General features: G+C 34.1%; 1 protein-coding gene across 2 annotated transcripts in view; it reads left to right on the forward strand.

Moving 5' to 3' along the window:
* The window catches only part of LOC143240992 (uncharacterized), a 44324-nt gene extending 22691 nt beyond the window's left edge, over nt 1-21633 (forward strand). The window contains exons 1-3 of one of the 2 annotated variants that reach the window (XM_076484379.1): nt 11320-13753; nt 17836-17962; nt 20501-21633. In XM_076484379.1, the coding sequence (XP_076340494.1) occupies nt 13741-13753; nt 17836-17962; nt 20501-20738 (378 nt within the window). In that variant the 5' untranslated portion in view covers nt 11320-13740 and the 3' untranslated portion in view covers nt 20739-21633. Of the gene's footprint in view, nt 1-11319; nt 13754-17835; nt 17963-20500 lie in introns of those variants that run through there. The other variant, XM_076484378.1, reaches the window with a different exon arrangement.
* Nucleotides 21634-22000: the final 367 nt, after the last annotated feature.

Raw genomic sequence — 22000 nt, forward strand, 5'->3', positions numbered from 1 at the left:
ACATGGGAGTGGTCTTATATATATATTATCAATTTCCACAGAGAACAAATGTTATGGAAGGTTAAAGAAACTGATACTTCTAGCTTGTGAAGCGCCAGGTTTTTACGGACAACCCTTACTTTCCGGTATTACACGTCACTCTGTCTATCCCTGGTTTTGATTAACAGTATACAGGGACTGAATTGAAACAACTTCTCTTTATTAATAATTAAGTGATGGATTAAAACCACGTGGTCAGAGTTTAATGAACTCACCATCAGGGATAACGTGATCAACAGTTCTCACGGCAGTTTATAATTATTAGTTCTAGCAGATTTGTTCTCTATATTTACATAACTTTTCCTCTCCCACTTTTAAATCTGACTGATGCCAGTTTTATTTAACACAGTAAAAATCACTGATATATTCGTGTTTTAAACTGCTATTAGTTTCACTGTTTGCCACAGCTGTACGGTTTAACATTGAATGAAAATAATGTGAAACATACACAAAGTTGTTCTAAATTTGTGAGTTTACAAGCAAATATTGTTCAAAGCATGCTATGCTACAGGGGTCAGGGGGCGTGTCCCCCAGAAACTTTGTAAACAATAGGTACTACGAAATTTGGAAGCAATTTCGCACTAAATATAGCTTAAGTAATAGTATGGCTGTTCACATAAAATTCACAAACTTCTAATGTTTGTTTGTTTTGTTTTTGAATTTCGCGCAAAGCTACTCGAGGGCTATCTGCGCTAGCCGTTCCTAATTTAGCAGTGTAAAACTAGAGGGAAAGCAGCTAGTCATCACCACCCACCGCCAACGCTTGGGCTACTTTTACCAACGAATAGTGGAATTGACCGTCACATTATAACGCCCCCACGGCTGAAAGGGCAAACATGTTCGGTGCGACGGGGATTCGAACCCGCGACCCTCAGATTACGAGTCGAATGTCTTAACACACCTGGCCATGCCGGGTCAACTTCCAATGAAAAGTCAACAAACATTTGTATGCACGTTTGTCTCGTTTTAATATGTAATTTTAAGACATGTGTTGCTGTTTGTTTATTGTTGAAATTTATCACCAATAAGTCACAGACACCTACTGTAAAGAATCCTGCCTAAAAAACTTGACAGTAGCAATTTGGTGTCGGGATTCCAATTACAAAGTGTCAAAAGAAGCCATTGCATGCGTTTATTGCATGACTATTTCAAGCCAAAAATGCTAATTTTTCATAAAAAGAATGCAGGCTATGTTTCTGTTTTCATCATAAAAATAACGGTTACGTGCTTAAATCGTGTTAACAATTTGGATTATGTAGACTCTTGGTGTTCTTAGTTAATATAACTGATGGATTAAACATATTTTGGCATGTTTTTAACTGAAGCTTTCGCTAGTTTGATTATTTAATAGCTGATCATTTAAAAAACTATCTTTAACTGTACAACAAATTTTAAAATAATTATATGACAGTTTAACAAGTGTATATGCTAAAGTCTTTTTAATACACTTCGTAGAACAAACACTTACACAACTTGTTGACTGTCCCATATTCAGTGTGTGTATTTAGAAATTTGTAGCTAACTGTTAGATATTTTTATAATATTCAGAGTTTGATATCACGACTCTGCAACTTGCTCAACTAGTCTACTTTTATTTCTGTTAACAGTACTAAGAGTGTTTGTAGTTCAAGCTTAAAACGAGGTCTACCCTTTCTTTGTTGTTGATAAAGTTTTTTGTTATAATATTTTTAAACATGTAATAATGATTTATCTCACTACGACGTCTAACATGCACTCCATTGTTATTTTATAGGATTATAAGTAACTTCTAAGAATGGTTATTTTATTCTGGTGTTTGCCATACACTTTATTGTTATTTTATGGGGTTCTAAAATATCTTTAACAATGGTTATCTCTCTTTGACGTCTACCGTATATATCATTTTTATTTGATACGGATAGATAACATCTAAGAACGGTTGTACTTAGTATTACATGAACTAAACTTTGGTGATTTTGTTCTGAATAACCAGTTTTCATGGTAACTGTTTTGCCATTTATTTAGCTCGTGTTCTGTCTGTCCATTACTGACTAATTAGTTTATTAATAATTGCTACATTTATTTAATTTCTGAAATAACGATAAGTTCTAATGCACATGTTCATATATAATTATGAATTTGTAAAAATTCAAAGTTAAAACGACCTTTACGCTCCATATATAAATTTAGAAACTTTTTATTTCAACCACAGTTTTACCATTGCAACGTAACCAGGGATAGCAGTACAAGTACTGTATATACATAACTTCCCCCAAATGTTAGTGTAGTGCATTTAGAAGTAACGACGCTAGTCAATAGCTTCACCTCCGCCAACTCTTGGACTACTCTAGCCTGTTCCGATTGTACCCTTATGACCTCAACATACGAGTTGCGATTTTGTGGCAGCAGTTAAGAACCATAAATACCATTATTCACATTCTGGATATGTTAACCACTAGGCCCCTTAACGAACGAAGAAAATGGTTATTTGCCAAAATAACATATTTAAAAGCTCTTTAAAAAATCCCTTATCAGGCAGACATATTTAGTTGAAAAATCATGAGATTGACTTGGCCAGTTTTTACAATCTTTAACTCCACAAAAAAACAACAACAAGTGTAGCAGCTGTTTTTTAAGCCTACGTATAAACGACATGGCCTAAAACAAAGGTAAAGACTACAATATGAGTATCTAGGCAAGAAAGGTAGCTACAGAGTTGGTGAAGTAATTGTTTGGAAATATATAATAAAACACAGCAGTTGTGTTAAAGATAACGTCTAAACGAAAGTGTGTGTGTAAAGCCAGTACACACACAGACACAGAGATGTATAAAGGTCAGTAAGCTGCTAGGCGATACACATTTGTAATACTGAAGTTTATTACTTTCATGTTTTCTTGTTAAGGGCGTCATTTTTGACTAAATGTTTTAATTTTATTCTCTTGTTTTCGAACCATGTACTTTTAGGTTTGTTACGGTTGAAAACCATACTGTTAGTATATTGGTTTCGTATATACGACCCAGAGAAGTCCAGTTTATGGAGGACATATTGATATTTTACTTCAATTTCACTAGCTTGTTTTAAACTTGGGTGAACCGTTTGTGCAGATCACCTTAACATATTTTGCTGTGTCCTTAGTTTGTTTTCAATCCGTTTGTTGTGTTTGTGTTAAACGGTTTGTGAAGACCACGTTAACATATTATTGATGTGTTGCTAGTTTATTTTAACTCGTTTGTTCTGTTGACTTTTGTCGACTTTGCTTTTATGGTGACGTTAAAACATGCTTTTCTTCTCTTTATCGTTTCTCAGACCGATTCGGTACAGAAATACTCAGTTTTCTCGTCGTGGTTTCAGTTGCCAAAATCTAACCGTAATCCGTAAAATAAAAACATTTCCACTCTAGCGTTGTCATTAACCGTCCATGAACCCAAAATGTCCTGCTCGTCGTATTACAATGTTTCCTTTACTCTCATGTGTTTCTGTTTATCAGAGTCCCAAGTTCAGCAGTAAATGTACGTCAGCTTGGCTACTACAGCTTATGAAAGTCCCTGCTCCCCATTTTTAGTTCAAACTGACGTGGACAGATGGTAGAGAGCAGTCCAAGCTGTCGTTATGTTTATGCCCACCCCATCCTCCTCTATCCATGTAGATTTTTTGTAAACAATAATCTATTTTTATGTAATTTTTCTTTTCCACATGACGGTTTTCAAATTAGGCAGAAAACTGTAACAAAAACATAGAAATTAAAGCTCATTTTCCTGAACGTTTTAACAAATACTCCACTTAATATGATCATCCTTTGACTTGCGAGGGCGTTATAATGTGACGGTCAATCTCATTGTTCGTTGGTAAAAGAGAAGCCCAAGAGTTGGCAGTGGGTGGTGATGACTAGCTACGTTCCACTAGTCTTAAGCTGCAAACTTATGGATGGCTAGCACAGATAGCTCTCAGTAGCTTTGCGCGAAATTCAAAAATAAAATAAGTTCTCATTTACACAATCAAGGTTGTTGCAAAGTGCTGGATCCTATTCCCTCCACACTAACTGTATATTTAAGGATTACGATTACGTGTTAAAGTATACCACTTCTAGTGTTGAGGATGAGTGCGCTCATAAAGTTTATTTTTTATTTATTCACATGCATTGAACGTGTCGAAATGCCTAATTCCATCTTCAGCAGAGTCTAGAATTCAACAGTAGAATACACAGAGTGAGGAAGAATGGACACTAGAATGCATACACGTTCAGGAGGAATGAGTAGTAGAATACGCACAGTGAGGAAGGATGAACACTAGAATACATACACGTTCAGGAGGAATGAGTAGTAGAATACGCACAGCGAGGAAGGATGAACACTAAGATACACGCATTGAGGAAAAATCAAGAATTTTTTTTATTTTTTTATTTCTACTTTTCGAGTGATTTCTGGGATTCGTGTTCTCAAATTTCATTAGAGTTTGGCTGAATGTGTACAACTACCAAGTTCAGCTTGATTTCGTACTATAATAATGGTGGAATAAGTGATTTCGAGACGTTTGACTGCTGTGAAGAAAACGCTTTTCGTTTTTATTTTCACAAGTATACTTCACCGTTTTCCTTTGTTCGTGAATCTGTCGCCAATTTACTTCATCTTAAATTTGTGCGGAGTTTTAGCATATGTTCGTACACTCTGTGAGTGTGTGTGTGGGGGGGGTGGAGTGTTTAGTCAAACAAAGTACTTCTGTCCTGGTGGCAGATTTAAACACCACGCTGTTTGAGGAGCTGCTGAAAGCTGATATTTTACCATATTTCTATCGATAGTAAAACGGTATGAAGAATAAGTAATAGTTCACATCCTTATGTATGAGAGCTGTTTACGAACGTAACCACATACTGAGCAGATATTTGTCAATGTTCCTTCTGGGACAGACTAACTCATTTTGTGCTTCAAACTTAGTATTGTTAAGTGACATCTAGGATCTGCCATTAGTGGAGGAGACTTTCATTGGCTTTTAAGTTTTGTAGACCACTTCCTCTTAAATTTATGCGGAGTTTGAACATATGTTCATACACTTCGTGTGAGGGGAATCTGTTTAAACAAAGTACTTTTGTCCTATTAGAGGCGTTCTAACCCAAGGAGAACATGTATGGTTGTGGTTTGTGAACCATGAAAGGTTACGAATCGTGGTAATAATTTGGTGAATTCTGACAGTTTGAGGGGTAGCCATCAAGTACATTGTTTGCCAATTCTTTATGTGTGTGTATGTGTGTGTATATAATATATATATATATATATGTGTGTGTGTGTGTGTGTGTTTATCGAACATCGACGTCATAGTGCCGTGCCGATCATGATTGATAATAGAACAAAACCACAGTCATATTTATTAATTAACATTAATAAAACAGTTGTTCTTCAGTGGTTAGCTTGGGTCATTTATTGAGTTAATTAACATTAATGAAACACTTCCGAAAGGCTAGCTTGAATCATGTATTGAGTTAATTAACATTTTAAAAACATTCAGGCTTCAGGGGCCAACATGGATCATTTATTGGTTAAATGAGGGCACGTTCGTTACACAGGTATCACAGTTGAGAACGAAACTAAGTGCTTAATTGTCAAAGGCCTTTTTGGGTCACTTAGGAGATTGATCGTATTTGCTGCAATTTTCGCGAAAAGCTACTCGAGAGACTGGCTACCTCTGGTAGTCGTCCCTAATTTTGAAGTGTCATTAGACTAGAGAGAAGGAAGCGAAGCTAGTCGACACCACTTATATTTGTGTCTTGGACTGCTCTTTAACTAACATATAAAGCAGTTTATGGTTTTGCCTGTTACAACACTAAAACCATGTAGGGTGAAATTAATAAACACAGAAAGGTTTAGGAGTAATTAATGCAATTAGTTGCAATAGTGAGTTGTTGTTTTTTTCTGATTCGTATCCTTTTAAGGTCACTGTAACCCATGAAACAAAGTTATGAACGAAGAAGTAAATTGGTGTATAATTAGTTTAGAAAGGTGTGTGTATAAAATTCGATGGGGGTTTGACCCTATCGTTATTTCTAGAAAAGTTTTGTATTGAAAAGTCATCAGTTCCTTTCATCAAATAATAAACGACTCATCTTCATGGGAAATATATCAATAATTTTTATTGAAAATGTACTAGTACTTTATGCTTTACTAAAGCTAAATTGGAAACGATTGGTGTTACGGGAGTTCCATGCTAAGCCTTTTTATTTTAATGTATAGGCTTCACATCTTGTGGTGTGTACGTAGAGATTTTAATATCGATAAATTGCCTGGGGAGGCTTAAGATTTTTTTTTTTTTACTAGTCTGCGGCCACTTCAATAGAGCATGTCCTTTTAAGTGCTCCTCTCGAGACTCGGATATATCTGTCTAGCTGTTTTACCCAGCTGTTTTTGCACTTAGTGTTTTATTACGTTTCTTAATGTATGGTATAACCCCATCTAGGGTTATTTCTGCATTTCTCGAGCAAACCAGAACTCCCAGAGATCAGTTATATGTTCAGAATGGGCAAATATACTACCAACTGCTTATTGGTTAGCGAGCTTTTGCTTCCCTCTTTTCCCCTTCCTATGGGAATAAAAAGGAATGGGGGTTAAGCGTTAAGATGTAGGACTCTAGAGGTAACTCGAGCCTTCCAGTCTGCAATTGTACAAAGTTCAGAATGACAGCCTAACCTAAACCTAACCGGAACCTGACAAACACAGACTTCCGGTATCTGTCATTTCACTCGTAGATGTTAATTGTTTAACCTTCTCCTGATGACTTCTTGGAAGACCGCCTTTAATGGTTGTTATTGTTTTTTCTCTCGATGAAGTTAAATGTGTAACCAACATTAATATTTTCCTGATCGTGAAAGTCACCTTTATTATGACTGCAAGCACAAATAATACTTTAAAAACTTCTATGACATCACTGTTCGCCAATCATGCAGATTAATGGTTTTGACCTAATTTTTCTTGGGCTTCTCCACAATCAATGACAATCTCATGTACCCCTCTTCCTCACGCACACAATCAGGTCTATCAGTAGAAGGTGGTCACCCAGGGTGGGTGTAAAAGTGACCCACCCGTCCATAATCCAGGACAACATCGTGTACTTTCCATAGTCAGATAGATCTGTCTGTGGGAGCTGATTATACATTGAATAAGAATGGATTCTCCACGACCAAAGACAACCATGTGTATTCCACACACACTCAGGTAGGTTTGTCTATAGGAGTTGATCATACAATGTATAAAAGTAGATTCTCCAAAAGCAAAGACAACCATGTGTATTCCACATACACTCATGTAGGTCTGTAGGAGCTGATCATAGAGTATATAAAAGTGGACCTGATATAAGTAATTATGTCAGCTAATGAAGCTTTTTCTTACGAATAAAACATTTTTATTTAGTTAAACGCACTATCGTTTATTGTTTTTACTTTGTGAACTATAATAACGAAACTCGATTGTTACTGCCACAGAACTTAGAATGCTCTTGAACTCTTAGGGGTTCTGTGGATCACGTACTGTTAACCATTGTTATACTTTATTTGTTTCTCTAGTGGTATTTCAAAAACTTTGACGTCATTTTATTTCTATCACTAGGTGACATCTTTAAAAATGTGTGACGTCACGTTAATTATACAGGATAGGTTATTCGTTTTCTACTTAGTTTTAAACATTTGTGACGTTAATGTGCTTCTCTTTCAAGGTGACATTTCAGAATTTTTGTGACGTCAATGTACTTTTACTAGGTGACATCTTAGAAACGTTTATGACGTCGCTATGATTCTACTAAATGTATTAGTTGTTTTTAAGTGCCATTTCAAAAACGTATTGAGATGTATTTAAGTTACTGTACCAAACATACTGTTGATGTGAACGTGCTTTGTAGTCATTATGAGGAAAACCTATACTCTGGATAGGAGGAGAAAAACTATCTTTAGCTTAACATTATGTAGATGCAAAATCTATAACTCGAAATTAAACAATTTTCGTAACATTAAATGTTTATTATATCTGCTATTTTGCGGTTATATCATGTGAATAACTTTTCTTCACCTATTCAGTGTATACGTTTTTCTCATATTGACTACAAAAGACGTTCACACCAACAATATGTTTCAACCTTTCTCTACGATACAGGTTCAGCTTAGCTCATTTTGGTTAACTTGTGTTCAGGGTTGCGAATGAAGAGTGAGATTCTCCGAAACTAATACAATCCAAATAACGCACGTTGATCAAAATGCAGATTGGATTCGACGTTTCTTGGACATCAGAGCATCGAAACAAGCCTAGCTTTCGTTTGTTTGTTTTTGAATTTCGCGCAAAGCTACTCGAGGGCTATCTGCGCTAGCCGTCGCTAATTTAACAGTGTAAGACTAGAGGGAAGGCAGCTAGTCATCACCACCCACCGCCAACTCTTGGGCTACTCTTTTACCAACGAATAGAGGGATAGACCGTCACATTATAACGCCCCCAGGCTAAAAGGGGTGAGCATGTTGGGTGCAAAGAGGATTCGAACCCACGACTCTCGGATTATGAGTCGAGTGCATTAACCACCTGGCCATTCCGGGTCCAAGCCTAGCTACTCGAAGTAAGTGTTTTTGAAACCGTATACTGAATACAGTTATTTTAAAAGTTGCCTTTCTAAAATATTTTTGAAATTATTAAAAAATAAAGTAAGATATTTCTTTAATTGCCTATATTTATATCTGTTATATTTGTTTATTTTTAATAATATAACGTTATCCATAAAATAATTATAGTTTTTACTGTCTATTAAAAACTTTTTTGTAGTTGAGATATCACAATATATTTTAGCACGATACACGGAATAACACTGTAAGGTTTGAGTAAACCGAGGATGGGAAAATTAGATTCTCTTCTTTTATCAAAAATAGTCAACCGTACTGTACCTTCAACAAAAGTATTCAAATCTAAATACAATAAAACCTGTATAAGGCGGAATCGCACGGGACCGAGTAACATTTCCGACTTAGACATAGTGAATATGCATTTCCTTAATTATATATAATTTTTGAGCGGAACGTTATACTTGCTTGACGTTTATGAATAAAGTTATTATACTGTTTGTGCTATATTTATAAGAATAAAAACAAAAATAGACATATAAAGTTTACATAAGTACATAAAATCTTAAATGTATTTGAAGAAAGTGTCCAATTTCAACTGTTTCCTTTTTTTAATGGGCTTTCTCATGTGGTTAAAAAAGAACGCCAATTCTACGGCCTTTTCATGAAGTTCATTTTCCCCTTCATTTTTGCATAGAATTTGATAACGTTAATATAACCTAACACTTGCGATGAAGTAGGAATTTGTTTCCTCACGATCTTTTCCATTTTGTTCATCTTCTGAATCTCTCACTGTTATCATCTTGCAATTCTATTATAGATTTTTCATCAGTTTTTGTTAAAACATTCTTGTAAACGTTCACAAAACTTTCCGCGTTCACAAAATCATCTGCATGAATCTTCTCAGAGTTTGTATTTCACTAGAATCGTCATAACAAACAACTTCTTCACAATCTCCGCCATTATCAAAAATAAATCCATAGTTTCGAAAGCACTTTATTACGCATTCATCTTTTACGCATTTGACTGAATAAGTTAGAAATGCAAATACATCTAATACATCAATATTCATGGTCATTTCAGATCTTTCTTACAGTCGTCCATGTTCGCAATAATATGCTGCTGAAGTATCGATTTTCTGTATTTCAATTTTATACATTGTATAATTCCATTATCTCGTCGCTGTAGAACTGATGTTGTACATGGATGTAGAAAGACTAAACGAACATTTGAAAGTTGAACGTTTGGATGACAAGATGCATTATTTAGGAAAAGTAGAATATTCCTATTTTCTTGTTTCATTCTTTTGTTTAATTTGTTCAAAAATTCTTCGAATACAGCACTCGTCATTCATGTTTTATTATTCGCTTTCCATTCAACAGGAAGTTGATTCTTCCTTAAATTTTTGAAACAGCTTGAACTTTCATTTTAACCTATTACGCATGGTTTCTCTAGTTTTCTGTCAGCAAATGCGACCACAAGTGCAGTCAATCGTCCTTTCGAATAGCTACCTCTCGAATAATGACGGCAGAAAAAGAACAGAATATATTTAACCAATACTTACTGTAACAAAATGTCCGAAAATTTATTAACATTTAAACAAATTATTAGTTAAACAAGAATTTATTAATATTTAAACAATTTATTAATAAGAAATTAATATTTAATCAAAAACATTTTTCAGCCTTACTCAGGTTCTAATCTTACTTGTTGATAGATTAGGTAGGTGAAAGATAGTTTTCCATCCATGTTACGCAGGTTCAGCCATATAGAGGGCCTTTTATAAGAGAAGTCCTAAGATAATGCTGCAAAATCTTGATATTTCCGGCTTGTACAGGTTTCCGTTCTATACAGTTTCAGGCTTAGACAAGTTTTACTGTAATTAGTATGAACCTCACAAGTGTTATTGCTTCCTTCTATTGTTAAGTTCTATTGGAGATATTAAGTTTGGTGTAAAATTCATGTTATTGATAGATATTAATTCATCTATTAACGAAAACTGTAAATGTGTAAGCTAAGATTTCAAGTGTGCTTCGTAAATAAGTTTTAATAAAAGAAAGATGCAGGTTGGTCACATTTGAAGAGAAGTTTGTTCCCATTGGAATACCCACCGTTTGCTTATATACTTATAACAGCTACATTAATTTTATATAATAAGTACAGAAAAGGATATTTTAACGTTGAATTTTAGTAAATTTCATTTTGGGAATAGTTATTTTATTATTTATAAAATTATCCAATAAATCTCTGAAAACTTATTAAATCTTTTAGATCTATTTTAGTAGTCGGCCCGGCATGGCCAGGCGCTCGACTCGTAATCTGACGGTCGCAGGTTCGACTTCCAGTCGTACCAAACATACTCGCCCTTTCAGCCATGGGGGCGTTATAATGTGACGGTCAATCCCACTATTCGTTGGTAAAAGAGTAGCCCAAGAGTTGGCGGTGGGTGGTGATGACTAGCTGCCTTCTCTCTAGTCTTACGCTGCTAAATTAGGGACGGCTAGCGCAGATAGCTCTCGTGTAGCTTTGCGCGAAATTAAAAAACAAACATATTTTAGTAAGCAGTGTAGTATAGTGGCAATTAAAAATAAAGTTGTCGTTATTTGAATAATTTAAACTATTTGAACATCCCAGAACTGAAATGTTATTTTTTTCATTATTCCAGAATAAGTATTCTGGCTATTTTTGAAGGCTGTTTGGCTTTTGCATTTGTGAATTCAAATACTTATTTCATTACAAATTTCATTATATTAACAAATCTGTCAAAATATATATGCATCTTAATAAGCTTTCAAAATCGGTCTTTTTTTACCTTTACTCCTATTTTTATTGCTACAAATATTTATTTGAAATACATTTCGTGTACAGGATTCATTAATTATAACTTCATCAGTTTTATTTTGAAAACACTAATTTAACTCATACGAATAGTTTTTTTTTTCTTTCAAGATATGACATTTTTCTCTTTCTGTTAACAATACAGATTTGTTAGATTTTTCTAGTATGGTAGTTTTTACATTATTATAATGATTTATTTTAATCAAATGAGGTAAACCCTTATTACTTTGCGATCTGTGTAGGTTGATCCATAAAGGTTAAGGATTACTTGTTTGTCCTACATATTTAAGGCCACATATACCACAAATCAATAAACAAATTGCATTATCTACTTTACATATTGGTACACCTTATGGTACATGTTGAAAATTCATGGCTGCCAGACAGGTTAAACGTCTGGAACCTTTGCAAATGATTTCTTATATATATTTAATGTAACATATTTGAATTAACTGGTTAATAGCTCGTGGCTAAGTTATTAATCAGTATAAAAGGGTAACAGAATATTCTTAAAATAGATAGCATACACATTATTGATTAAATTCATTAGTAATAGGCGATCGAACCAGCAGTATAAAACAATAATGAATTAAATATCGCATTACCATCATCGGTTCATATTGTCAACATAATGGCATAACGGATAATGTCTGTGGTAGTTGCACCCAAATGTGTTGGGGGATATCCCATCAATCAGACAAAACGCCGATGTTAATCTAGTCAGCCATCATGGAAAATAAGGCTACGAAATTGAGTGTTTAAACTCGCAACGTTTCAACTTCTACTGTCTTTCACTGTCTGTAGTTAGTTGTGGAAAGGCAGTCACCCTTAAATTTCCGAAATTTGATTACTAGAAATATTACGATGGTTTCATTTTTTCAAGAAATTTATGGGTGACAGACAGCTGGTTAAGTTATGACAGACATACAGATCTATAGTGTACAGTTGATTTCCTTTCATCACAGCAAATCTTATGACTGAAATTTGCTAAATGGATTATGCCCCTCATTAAAAAGTTGGTTTTACTATTCATGAAGGCACATCTTAGCTTGTATTATGGATGAGATTTTCATTGTAAATACGGTCCAGTTAAAATAACGAATTTGTTTGTTGTTGTTACTTGCTTGAATAAGATTATGTCGGTATAATGAATCAAACTGTTACAGTATTGTTCCCGTTTATAACGTTCATTATTTAAAACATTTTTTACTCGGAGCAATATGATGTTTGATCTAGAGCCCTTCATAAAACCACATTATTACATCCGTGATGGAAACGATATCTTATTATACAGTAAATCTGATACTGGTAACCCTAAACCACTTTATCCTGTATCGGTTGGTTATGATTGTGGCTTCGTTTTTTTCTATTGAAATAAAAAAAATCCTCAATTATAAGTGTATTATAAAAAAAAAAAAAAGGAAAACTAATGTTGATTTATTAAGTAAGTCAGTATCTCACGCCTGGAAGAAACACCACCACCATCATACTGATAACATGGTCGGCACATGACATTGTGACCCACCTTATAAGGCACCGATAGGACTATGCCGCCATTTTGTCATCGTATTATATCAAGAGCAAGAGAACGTTTGATTTATAGCGTAGAAACTGAAAACTTTGGCATCTGAGAGACTTATTATCTTAACATCTATTTTTTTTTCTTAATTAGGATCATTATATAGTTGAACACACACACACACACACACACACACACACACTCATATCTCCATACATGAGTGTAACCTAAAAACAAGCGGTAATCATATGAAATTCACTTTTAAAGGTGAACATTGGCCTGTAGTTTATTTAGAGATGCATTACAAAGTTTTTGTAATGTACAAGTAACAATGCAGCAGTGTCTGGCTTCTTGGTTGTAGGGACATCGGTTGCTGTCAAGGTCAAAACATTTTATTTTTCGCGATATCAGCTAAAGATCTTAGATTTCGTGGTTTGACTTAAATGAACATATTCGCACAGCAAAATTTTTTTTTAAAATAGTCATTCTATTGACATATTAATTTTAGGACTTTTTACATAAAGCTTCACAAAGGACTATGTGCGCATAGCCGTCCCTAATTTGGAATAGATTAGAAAGAAACGTCATCCATCGTTGACCCTTGAGTTACTTTTGGCTTATGGAGTAGTGGGATTTGACTGCCGCTTTTATGATGCACCTATGGCTCAAAACTTTGGAGCGCGTTTATGTGGTTACAGGATGTGAAGCGGAATGATCTGGTTCATAATAAGGCCACGCAATCAATAATCTACATCCAGCCCATTTTTTCATGACGTCATTTTGTGATGCAGATGGTAGGTAAGATAATATTTCAGATTATCTGTGATTATAATGCTACGGTTCAGATTTCCGAAAATCAGTGGTCTTCATACAATATGAAGTAATTATTTTTGGAGACTGAGAGCGGAATGTTTTTCTTATGATCGGAATAAAGCTTATCCATTAACTTAATAGCTAATGAACCGATCATTTATTATGTAATATTATTACCAAATAATTTTAATATGTATTTTAATTATTCACTAATTTAATGAACGAAGTAAATGAATTGATAATTTAATACGTATGTAATTTCTTGCTAATAGGTTAGGTAATTGATAATTAATTGTTAAGCTAGTTTAAGTTATCTCTGAATTTGCATGGACTATTTTTAAGTGCTGTGTAGCTCTACCAACGATAACGTATTATTTTTGGTAAATATATACAGTAGCACAGAATAACTGTATTTGTGAGAGAGCGTTTTTCTACAACAATTTCACAGTGATTTCTTCCATATTTTAGGGTTACCATGATTTGTGTAAAAATGCTCTTGAAAGCATTTTAAAAATAGTAACAACAAAAAAATATAATAAATTCTTTAAACCTCTAGGCTTAGAGGTTATCAATTTCTGAACAAAATTTCTCTCTTACAACGTAACGATTTGTGAACAATATTTGGAAAATGAAACTATTAATCTTTAGGTAAGTTAAGCCAGTTTAGAACTAAAGAAATGTGAATACTATCTCGATTTAGAAACGAATATTGTTTTGTGTTTCTCAATATGTGATACTCAATTATCTAGGCAGGATCGAATTAAGAGTAAGAGTGGCTTAGGGCTAAATTTTTTAATCGGGCTTATTATGACTGAAACTAAAGATGAAGGTAAAATAAAAGCAACCCTCATAACGGACCATTTTCGAGCTCGGACTTGGAGGCAACATCCCAGTAGCCCCCTCCTAATATAATCTTGCTTCTAGGGGTCCATGTGCATTCTTAAAAAGGCCACTACATAAAGATTTTATACTATAGCGAATATAAAAATAAACGTACTACGTTCACGTAAATAAAAAATATTTTATTTAAATATTCCATTAACTTGTATATTTATTCATGTTGGTGTCGCTTTAGTACACCATAAGGCTGGCTTTCGTGTGCTGATACAGCTATCTGTTTCGTGAAAGGATCCATGAAATATGACAATGAGCTCGTCTTTAAATAGTTTTTAATGAATAAAAATGAACAAGTTTTAAGCTTAGAAATAAACAATCTGAGCAAATTTTAGGCCTATAAACAGTAAGTCTGAGATCTAGAATCAACCATTTTTGAGTAACTTTTAGGCTTAGAAACAATTAGTCTGAACAACTTTTAGGCCTAAAAAGCATTCAGAGCAATTTTTAGGCCTAGAAACAATAAGTCTCAGCACTTGTTTATTTGTTTTGTTGTTGTTTTTTTATTTCGCTAGTTGCCCCTGATTTAGCAGTGTAAGACTAGAGGGAAGGCAGCTAGCCATCATCACTTACTCACAACTCTTGGGCTACTCTTTTATCAACATTATAACACTCCATGGCTGAAAGGGCGAGCATGTTTGGTGTGATGGGGAATCGAACCCGCGACCCTCAGATTACGAATCAAGCGCTCTAGTCATCTGACCATGCCGGGCCAAAAGAAAAGAAAGTGCTTGAAAAAGCTATTTACTTAGTTAACGTTATTTATTTTAGTTGTTTCACCAAGGTACATTTGAATCATTTTGTAAGAAACGACAATTGAAATATAGACGAAAGTAGGTAACGTAGGTTGGCACGAATGAAACAACAAAGTTGAATATATGTGTAAATACACATTCAGTGTATGAATGTATATATTCCTGCACTGTATGTTTCTAAAGAAAATGAACGAAAATGTCAAGTTCTCTCAAATGTTTGATTAAGTTTGAATTACTTTACTCTTGTCGGGCTTCCTGAGTTTGTCTCTGTTGCACTAAAACTTTTTATAGCAGTGCTGTAAAGGAGATTTCCATAATAAAACGAGAGCAATTTAATAAACCCTAAGCCTTGTTTGTCATAGGAAATAGCCGTTAGTAATAAATTGCCGTCACGTGACGTTTGAGGTTTCTGGTTGTTAGACATTCAATTTTGTCTCATTTAGTTAAAGTTTTATTTTTTATGACGTGTTAGAGAAGCGACAGGACACATCCTACTAGCTGTTTGTAGCTAGTAGATTACATGTACTATGTCCTGGGTAGAAAATGTGGTTCGTGACCTGCACGAGATTTAGTTGTCTGGGCTTTTATGGCTATATTTTGTTGCAACAAATCGGGGAGAGTTTTTAGATGTAGATTCTCTCTTGGAATTTTAATCATGTTATAAAAATCATAAAATCTAACACGCTGTTGTAATTTATTGTTATCAAATACGTCGGCCAAGCGTAGGTTTAGCGGTTAGCGTGCCAGTTTACGAACTCAATGTTACATGATCCTACGTGTTCCATTGCCACAATATCACTCTTCGTACTTCGGGGCAGTTATAAGAGTGACTGTCACATCCCGATATTAGATTAAGAGTAGCATAAAAGCTAGCGGAGGGTGCTGTTTACTAGCTGCCTTCCCTATAGTCTGTCAGCTTAGATTTAGGGATGGTTATGTGCATATAGCTCTTATGCACACCAATTAAACACATTTATTCGATAATCTGAATATTGTTGCGAAAGCGATGATTTTAATTGATCGTCTGGAAAGTAACAACACTTTGACCTTGATGTTGAATTGTTTTTTGTTTGTTTACAATAACAGAAATGTCGAAACAATTATTGGAATTTCCCCTCACTTCGAGTTTGCACAAATATTTGTTATTGTTTTAATTTAAATTCAAATTAACCCTAATGAAAATTCTTAATTAGGTGGGAAGAATATATTTTTCCGAAGCGTTGCTTGTAAGATTTCAGATTCCATCACGTTTAAACGTTGATGTAATTTAATGGAATATTTCTGCAAATAGTTTTGGTATTCAAAAAGTGATGTAAAAGTGTGTCAATTTCGTTATTCGGTTCAAAGAGCTGGACAGAATTTATTGTGACGGTGTACGTTTACTAGCTGATTGTTTTTCCCGTAGTCAGATTGAGTCAAAATTACTAACACTTGAACCCTCTACATTGAAATAAGAACTAAAAATGAAGTATTTAAACGTGCAAAGACTAAAAGGCAATTGTGGATTTAATTATGGAATGGAAGCCGCCATATTTTAAGCTTATAATTAGTTTTTTGGGGGAGGTTCGCAGAACTTCTGATGGGTAAAATCGAAGAAAGAAGAATAAGAGGTAGGTAGAAAATCACTTGGCTCAATGACATTAAGAAATGTATTAGAGAAGGGAAACTTCAATTAATAAAGTTGATTATAGGAAGCGAGAAATAGCGAAGAATGAAAGGACCGTAATTGTCACCCTCAGAATTACGACAAACGCCAAGGTTGATTGATACCTGAACTCTAAGGAGGCTCTAACCTTGTCGTTTTGCCCACGCACCCATACAGTATCGTTCAGGTTCAAAATTCCTGTTGCAATTGGAAATTATTTAAAACAAGTTCAGATTATTGAGAACATAAAAATTACGATCGTAGAAAACTAAGGAACGTTACACAAACTATCATTATTTTCCCTTGAAAGTATTTCTACGCAATATAATCACGTTAGAGGAGACCTCACCCCTATATGGATTCTAACGAGTTATCTATATGATTTATGGTGGATATTTCGAAATACTACAATCATAATAAAAATACTCAGTAATTAAGGTAACACTGAATAGTTTAAAGGTAGAATCATGATGGTTCGACAAAGAACCAAAATTAATTGTATAGTTTGTACAAAGAACTAGCTAAACACAAGCGTTTTTGTAAGTTAATGCTCGATTTATTTTCTGTGGCTGAACGCGTTTCGAACCCTACAAATATTTGTCGAGATTCAAATACTGATTCATTTAATTTTAGTCTTTAATTTAAAAACTTAGATATTGTGCCACTCTGATCTCTTTTGTATTAATTAAAGCTTTTTAGTCCGTGGTTTTTACCTTGGTTGTATATGATTATTGTTTGTCGAGTTTTACGAAACATGTTGTGTTATTTTTCAGCGCCATCTACACAAGAATGCAATATGGAGCTGACAATCAACAAAACCACAGAATGTACTCTCACGTTTACGAAAATGATTGGTCATAACACCAAGTCTTTATCCAAAAATCCTGAAAAGCTCTGTTGGTAAGTAACAAACAAATAAAAAAGAGTGAACGTTTTAAAATACACAACTTAGAATCTTTCATCTCAGGGTGAGATTGATGAGAAATAATATTAATCTAGATGTGCTTCTGCGGGGCTCCCGCAAGTATTTTGTTTAAAGAGTAAATAAAACCAAAACTCAGTGTGATAAACATGTTTTTATTTCTTGTTTTTGAAGTCCATATGTTATGCTGTGTTGTAGCCTACAGAGTGCGTAATTCTTTTCGTGATTCATGGCATGCGCACGTTTTATTGATGTCACGACAGTACAAACTGCATCGTTGACCGTCCCCTATCTGACATATTGTTAATGTCCACTGACTGACTGACAGACAACATTACTATATGGTGGTTTGAGTGTTTAAAACAGGTGGCCCCTCTAGACGGCCTTCGACCCCTTTTCAGGTAACTAAATTCATACGAAAGTAGATTTAAGTATTCGCAAAGTGAATGTTATAAAATACACAATTTAAAATATTTATTTTCAGGATAATATTAATTCATTGAAACATGTATTGTCTCTTTGTTTATAGACCAGTTGAGGTTTCACAGTAAAGATTATTTTAATCTACTTACTACGTGAGTATTCTAATCAAGCCTTAGTGTTTAATAGTTAGCGAAAGTTACCCGACTAGCAGTTCAAAGTTAGTGACAAAAATTCTGAAATAAATAAAAGAAACTGTAGGAAATTAATTATATGGATTTGCGCGGAAAGAAATAATCGAATTTCAGGTTAGTGTTACATTTACGAAACTAATAATTAAATCGGTACTTTCATGGATGGGAAAGGTACCACGTGTATAATTATAAATAAATGCATGTTCAAATCCATTAAATATGATTCATTTGCTACCACTAAAAACCAATACTTAAGAGATGACGTCTAATAAACTTTAATTGAATTTTGTAACACCAGAGCTACAACAAAAGTTGAATGTATCATTTCTGTTTTCACCCCGTTTGCTTGTCTGTGATTATCAAGTTTTACGGTAAGTTTAAATCATTAAATTTGTTTTTACTTATTGAAGACGTAGAATCAATGAATATATAATTCTCAGGTTTGAGTGTTAAAGCATTTATTTGTAATTTCTAGTGAAAAACTTTAAAATATGAAAATGACAAATAATTATTAATTTTTCCGTAAAATTTTCACATTGTTATGTGCAGAATTAAAAAACATAGTTAAGATATTTGAAAACAACAACAACAACAACAAACAAACACTTAAATCTTAAAATGAATCATATTTAAACTTTCTTTATAACTCAGCCCGAAACAGTATAATGATAATGTTTCGGTGAGCAGTGTGGTATATTGTAACAAATATTAGCAAATGTTTTTTACGATAACGTTTCGGTAAGCAGTGTGGTATATTGTAACAAATATTAGCAAATGTTTTTTACGATAACGTTTCGGTAAGCAGTGTGGTATATTGTAACAAATATTAGCAAATGTTTTTTACGATAACGTTTCGGTAAGCAGTGTGGTATATTGTAACAAATATTAGCAAATGTTTTTTACGATAACGTTTCGGTAAGCAGTGTGGTATATTGTAAGATATATTTTTAAATTATGTTTCATAAAGCAGTGTTATACATTCTACGACATGTTATCAATATTTTTTACAGTAATAATGTTTTTCTAAGTAGGAACGTATATTGTAAGATACCAAATCCAAAATTCATAGATACAATATTTAATTGTATAAATGGCTAAGAGCAAGTTGTTTTATAAAACAGGCGTTACTAAAGAAAATATAAGGCTTAGCTTAAGACAAGTTTCTCCATCTCTTGGTTCAGTATTTGATTTTAGAGCAACTCCACTATTCGAACCCAGGGTTTCGGGAAGTAACGCTTAGTAGTGTAATTTGTATCTTTTACTAACGGTACCAAAAGGTTGTTTTCACCCTCTTCAACTCTGTCATAACTCATGTACTGAATTATTTTCCAACTTTTGGAAATACATTTTAAACATACTAGCTAGTAGAAAAGCTCAAACTTCTTTTAACAAAATTCTTTAAATTGCATTTTCTCTGTTGTTGTTGTTATATTGTTGGAATCCTTTTTGTTACTCTGATATTCTTTATCTTCCAATGATACTATTTCTTGTCTTACTTTGGTCTCGTATCCTCTATGTAACCATGATATCATTATTTTACCTTGTTATCATCACACCCCCCTGCCACACCTCGACTTCAAATCCCTTACTGTAGTTTGGTTTCACACCTGTTACCTTACTCTGATTTCACACAATTTACCATTTTAAATGACTCCAGACTCATCATCCTAACAAATAACACTTAAGCTTTCAGTGACCCTGAACTTTAGTATAAATAATGTTTTTGTGTGTAAATACTTCGAAGGAAAAACTTGCTAACTTTTAGAATGCTGGTTGTATGGTAAGTCTTTGAAGCCTGGAGCAGAAAAACAAAGCAACTTATGTCTGTGAATTTTTTCTCTGGCATCTTGTATTTAAAATGGTAACGAAGAACTTAGGTCGCTTCGTTCTTGTACTTTGCAGGAACTTCTGCAAGCTTGAAGTCTGTCAGACGAGGGCAGCTGAAGAAACAGGCTGTGCTGAACCCGCCAAATACATCATTGAGAACAGTTTGGAAGTATCTCGTATTTTGTTACAAAGGCAGCATAAAGTAAACTGTGAGAATTACGATAGCAGTATGTGCGGTCGATCATCATTTTCACGGGCCAGCGGCTTTACAATTGTGTTACTTCTTCTGCTCACTAGGTGGTGCTTACAGTAGTCTGACTAGGCAAGTGATCTGTCTGGATAAAAAACAAAACAAACTGCAGCATTGTACACTTGACTGGAAAGCTCTGACACTCAATCAGATGTGATTTTACACGTAATGAAGGGACGGATATCAATTAATTAGTCTGTTACAGGTTTAAAAGACGCGAAAGTTCAAAAAGAGCCACGTTTGACGTATGGATACAGTACAGTTAGTTTGGATAAGTAGATAGTGACACCTATGAGAAAGAATAACACAACGTGAAGTGACGAGAATTTTATAAAAGAAGTTGATTTTATTTTTATCTGACTACACTATTTAGATTATCTACATTTCTGCTTATAGTATTCTAAATTATTCTATGAATATTGCCATCTGAAGGATATGAATTTACTTAGTGGGCTTAGTTCGTTTTTAACATTTGTTTTCCCTTTTGTTATTTCGATGTCAGTGTTACAGCAACGCCACCGCACTTTCCGTATACACAGTTTTGACGTGTCCATACAATGTGAAAAATGTTGGATTTTACTGTTTAACTTCTGTATGTTGTGATATACAAGTCTATCAACTCCAGCGATCTTGAACCACTTGTATGATATTATTACTATTAAGATGATTATTTCAGAAATTGAAACATGACTTGTAGTTCTTTCATTATCGTTTCGTATTTAGTTACTGTTATCTGATAACGTTAGATGCGCCATGACAAATTAGAAAATTGCTCTATCACTTCTGTCGGTTTTATTTCTGTTTTTATCGAGGTATAATCCATGTATGTATTTAAGCCAAAGGTCTGAGCTGTAGCTAAAATATTAGCTTAAGCCTGTCAGTGTGTTATATAGAGAACATTTATGTATAGTTTATCACAAGAAACAATAAAGATTGTGTTGTCATTTTGTAAAAGAAACAACTTCTGTGACTTTTTTCTGAGTCTTCATTTTGTTCATTTTCCTTTTGTTTGTTTTGTTAACGAATGTTCAACAGAACCTTGCAGTTAGCTAGATATTTAAGGTAAGGTACCAATATCCTACATTTGTGTTTGTGGATTTGTTTGTGAATATGTTTGTCTCCTAACTCTCTCTCCACATGTCTGAAAGTAGCAGGACCAAACTTAACAAGTTGGCTCAGGGGGTTTCGAGGAATGTGAAGGTCCAGAATTAGGAATGCAGGCAAGGTGTCTGAATCTGACACCATGGTGTTCATGGCTGTAGTCAAGATTACTGGGACGCCATGTTTGAAACTGTTCATATCCTCACTCACAAACTAGAAAGAAA

The sequence above is a fragment of the Tachypleus tridentatus genome, chromosome 13 (assembly GCF_004210375.1).
Source record: "Tachypleus tridentatus isolate NWPU-2018 chromosome 13, ASM421037v1, whole genome shotgun sequence".
Classification (NCBI taxonomy): Eukaryota; Metazoa; Arthropoda; class Merostomata; order Xiphosura; family Limulidae; genus Tachypleus; species Tachypleus tridentatus.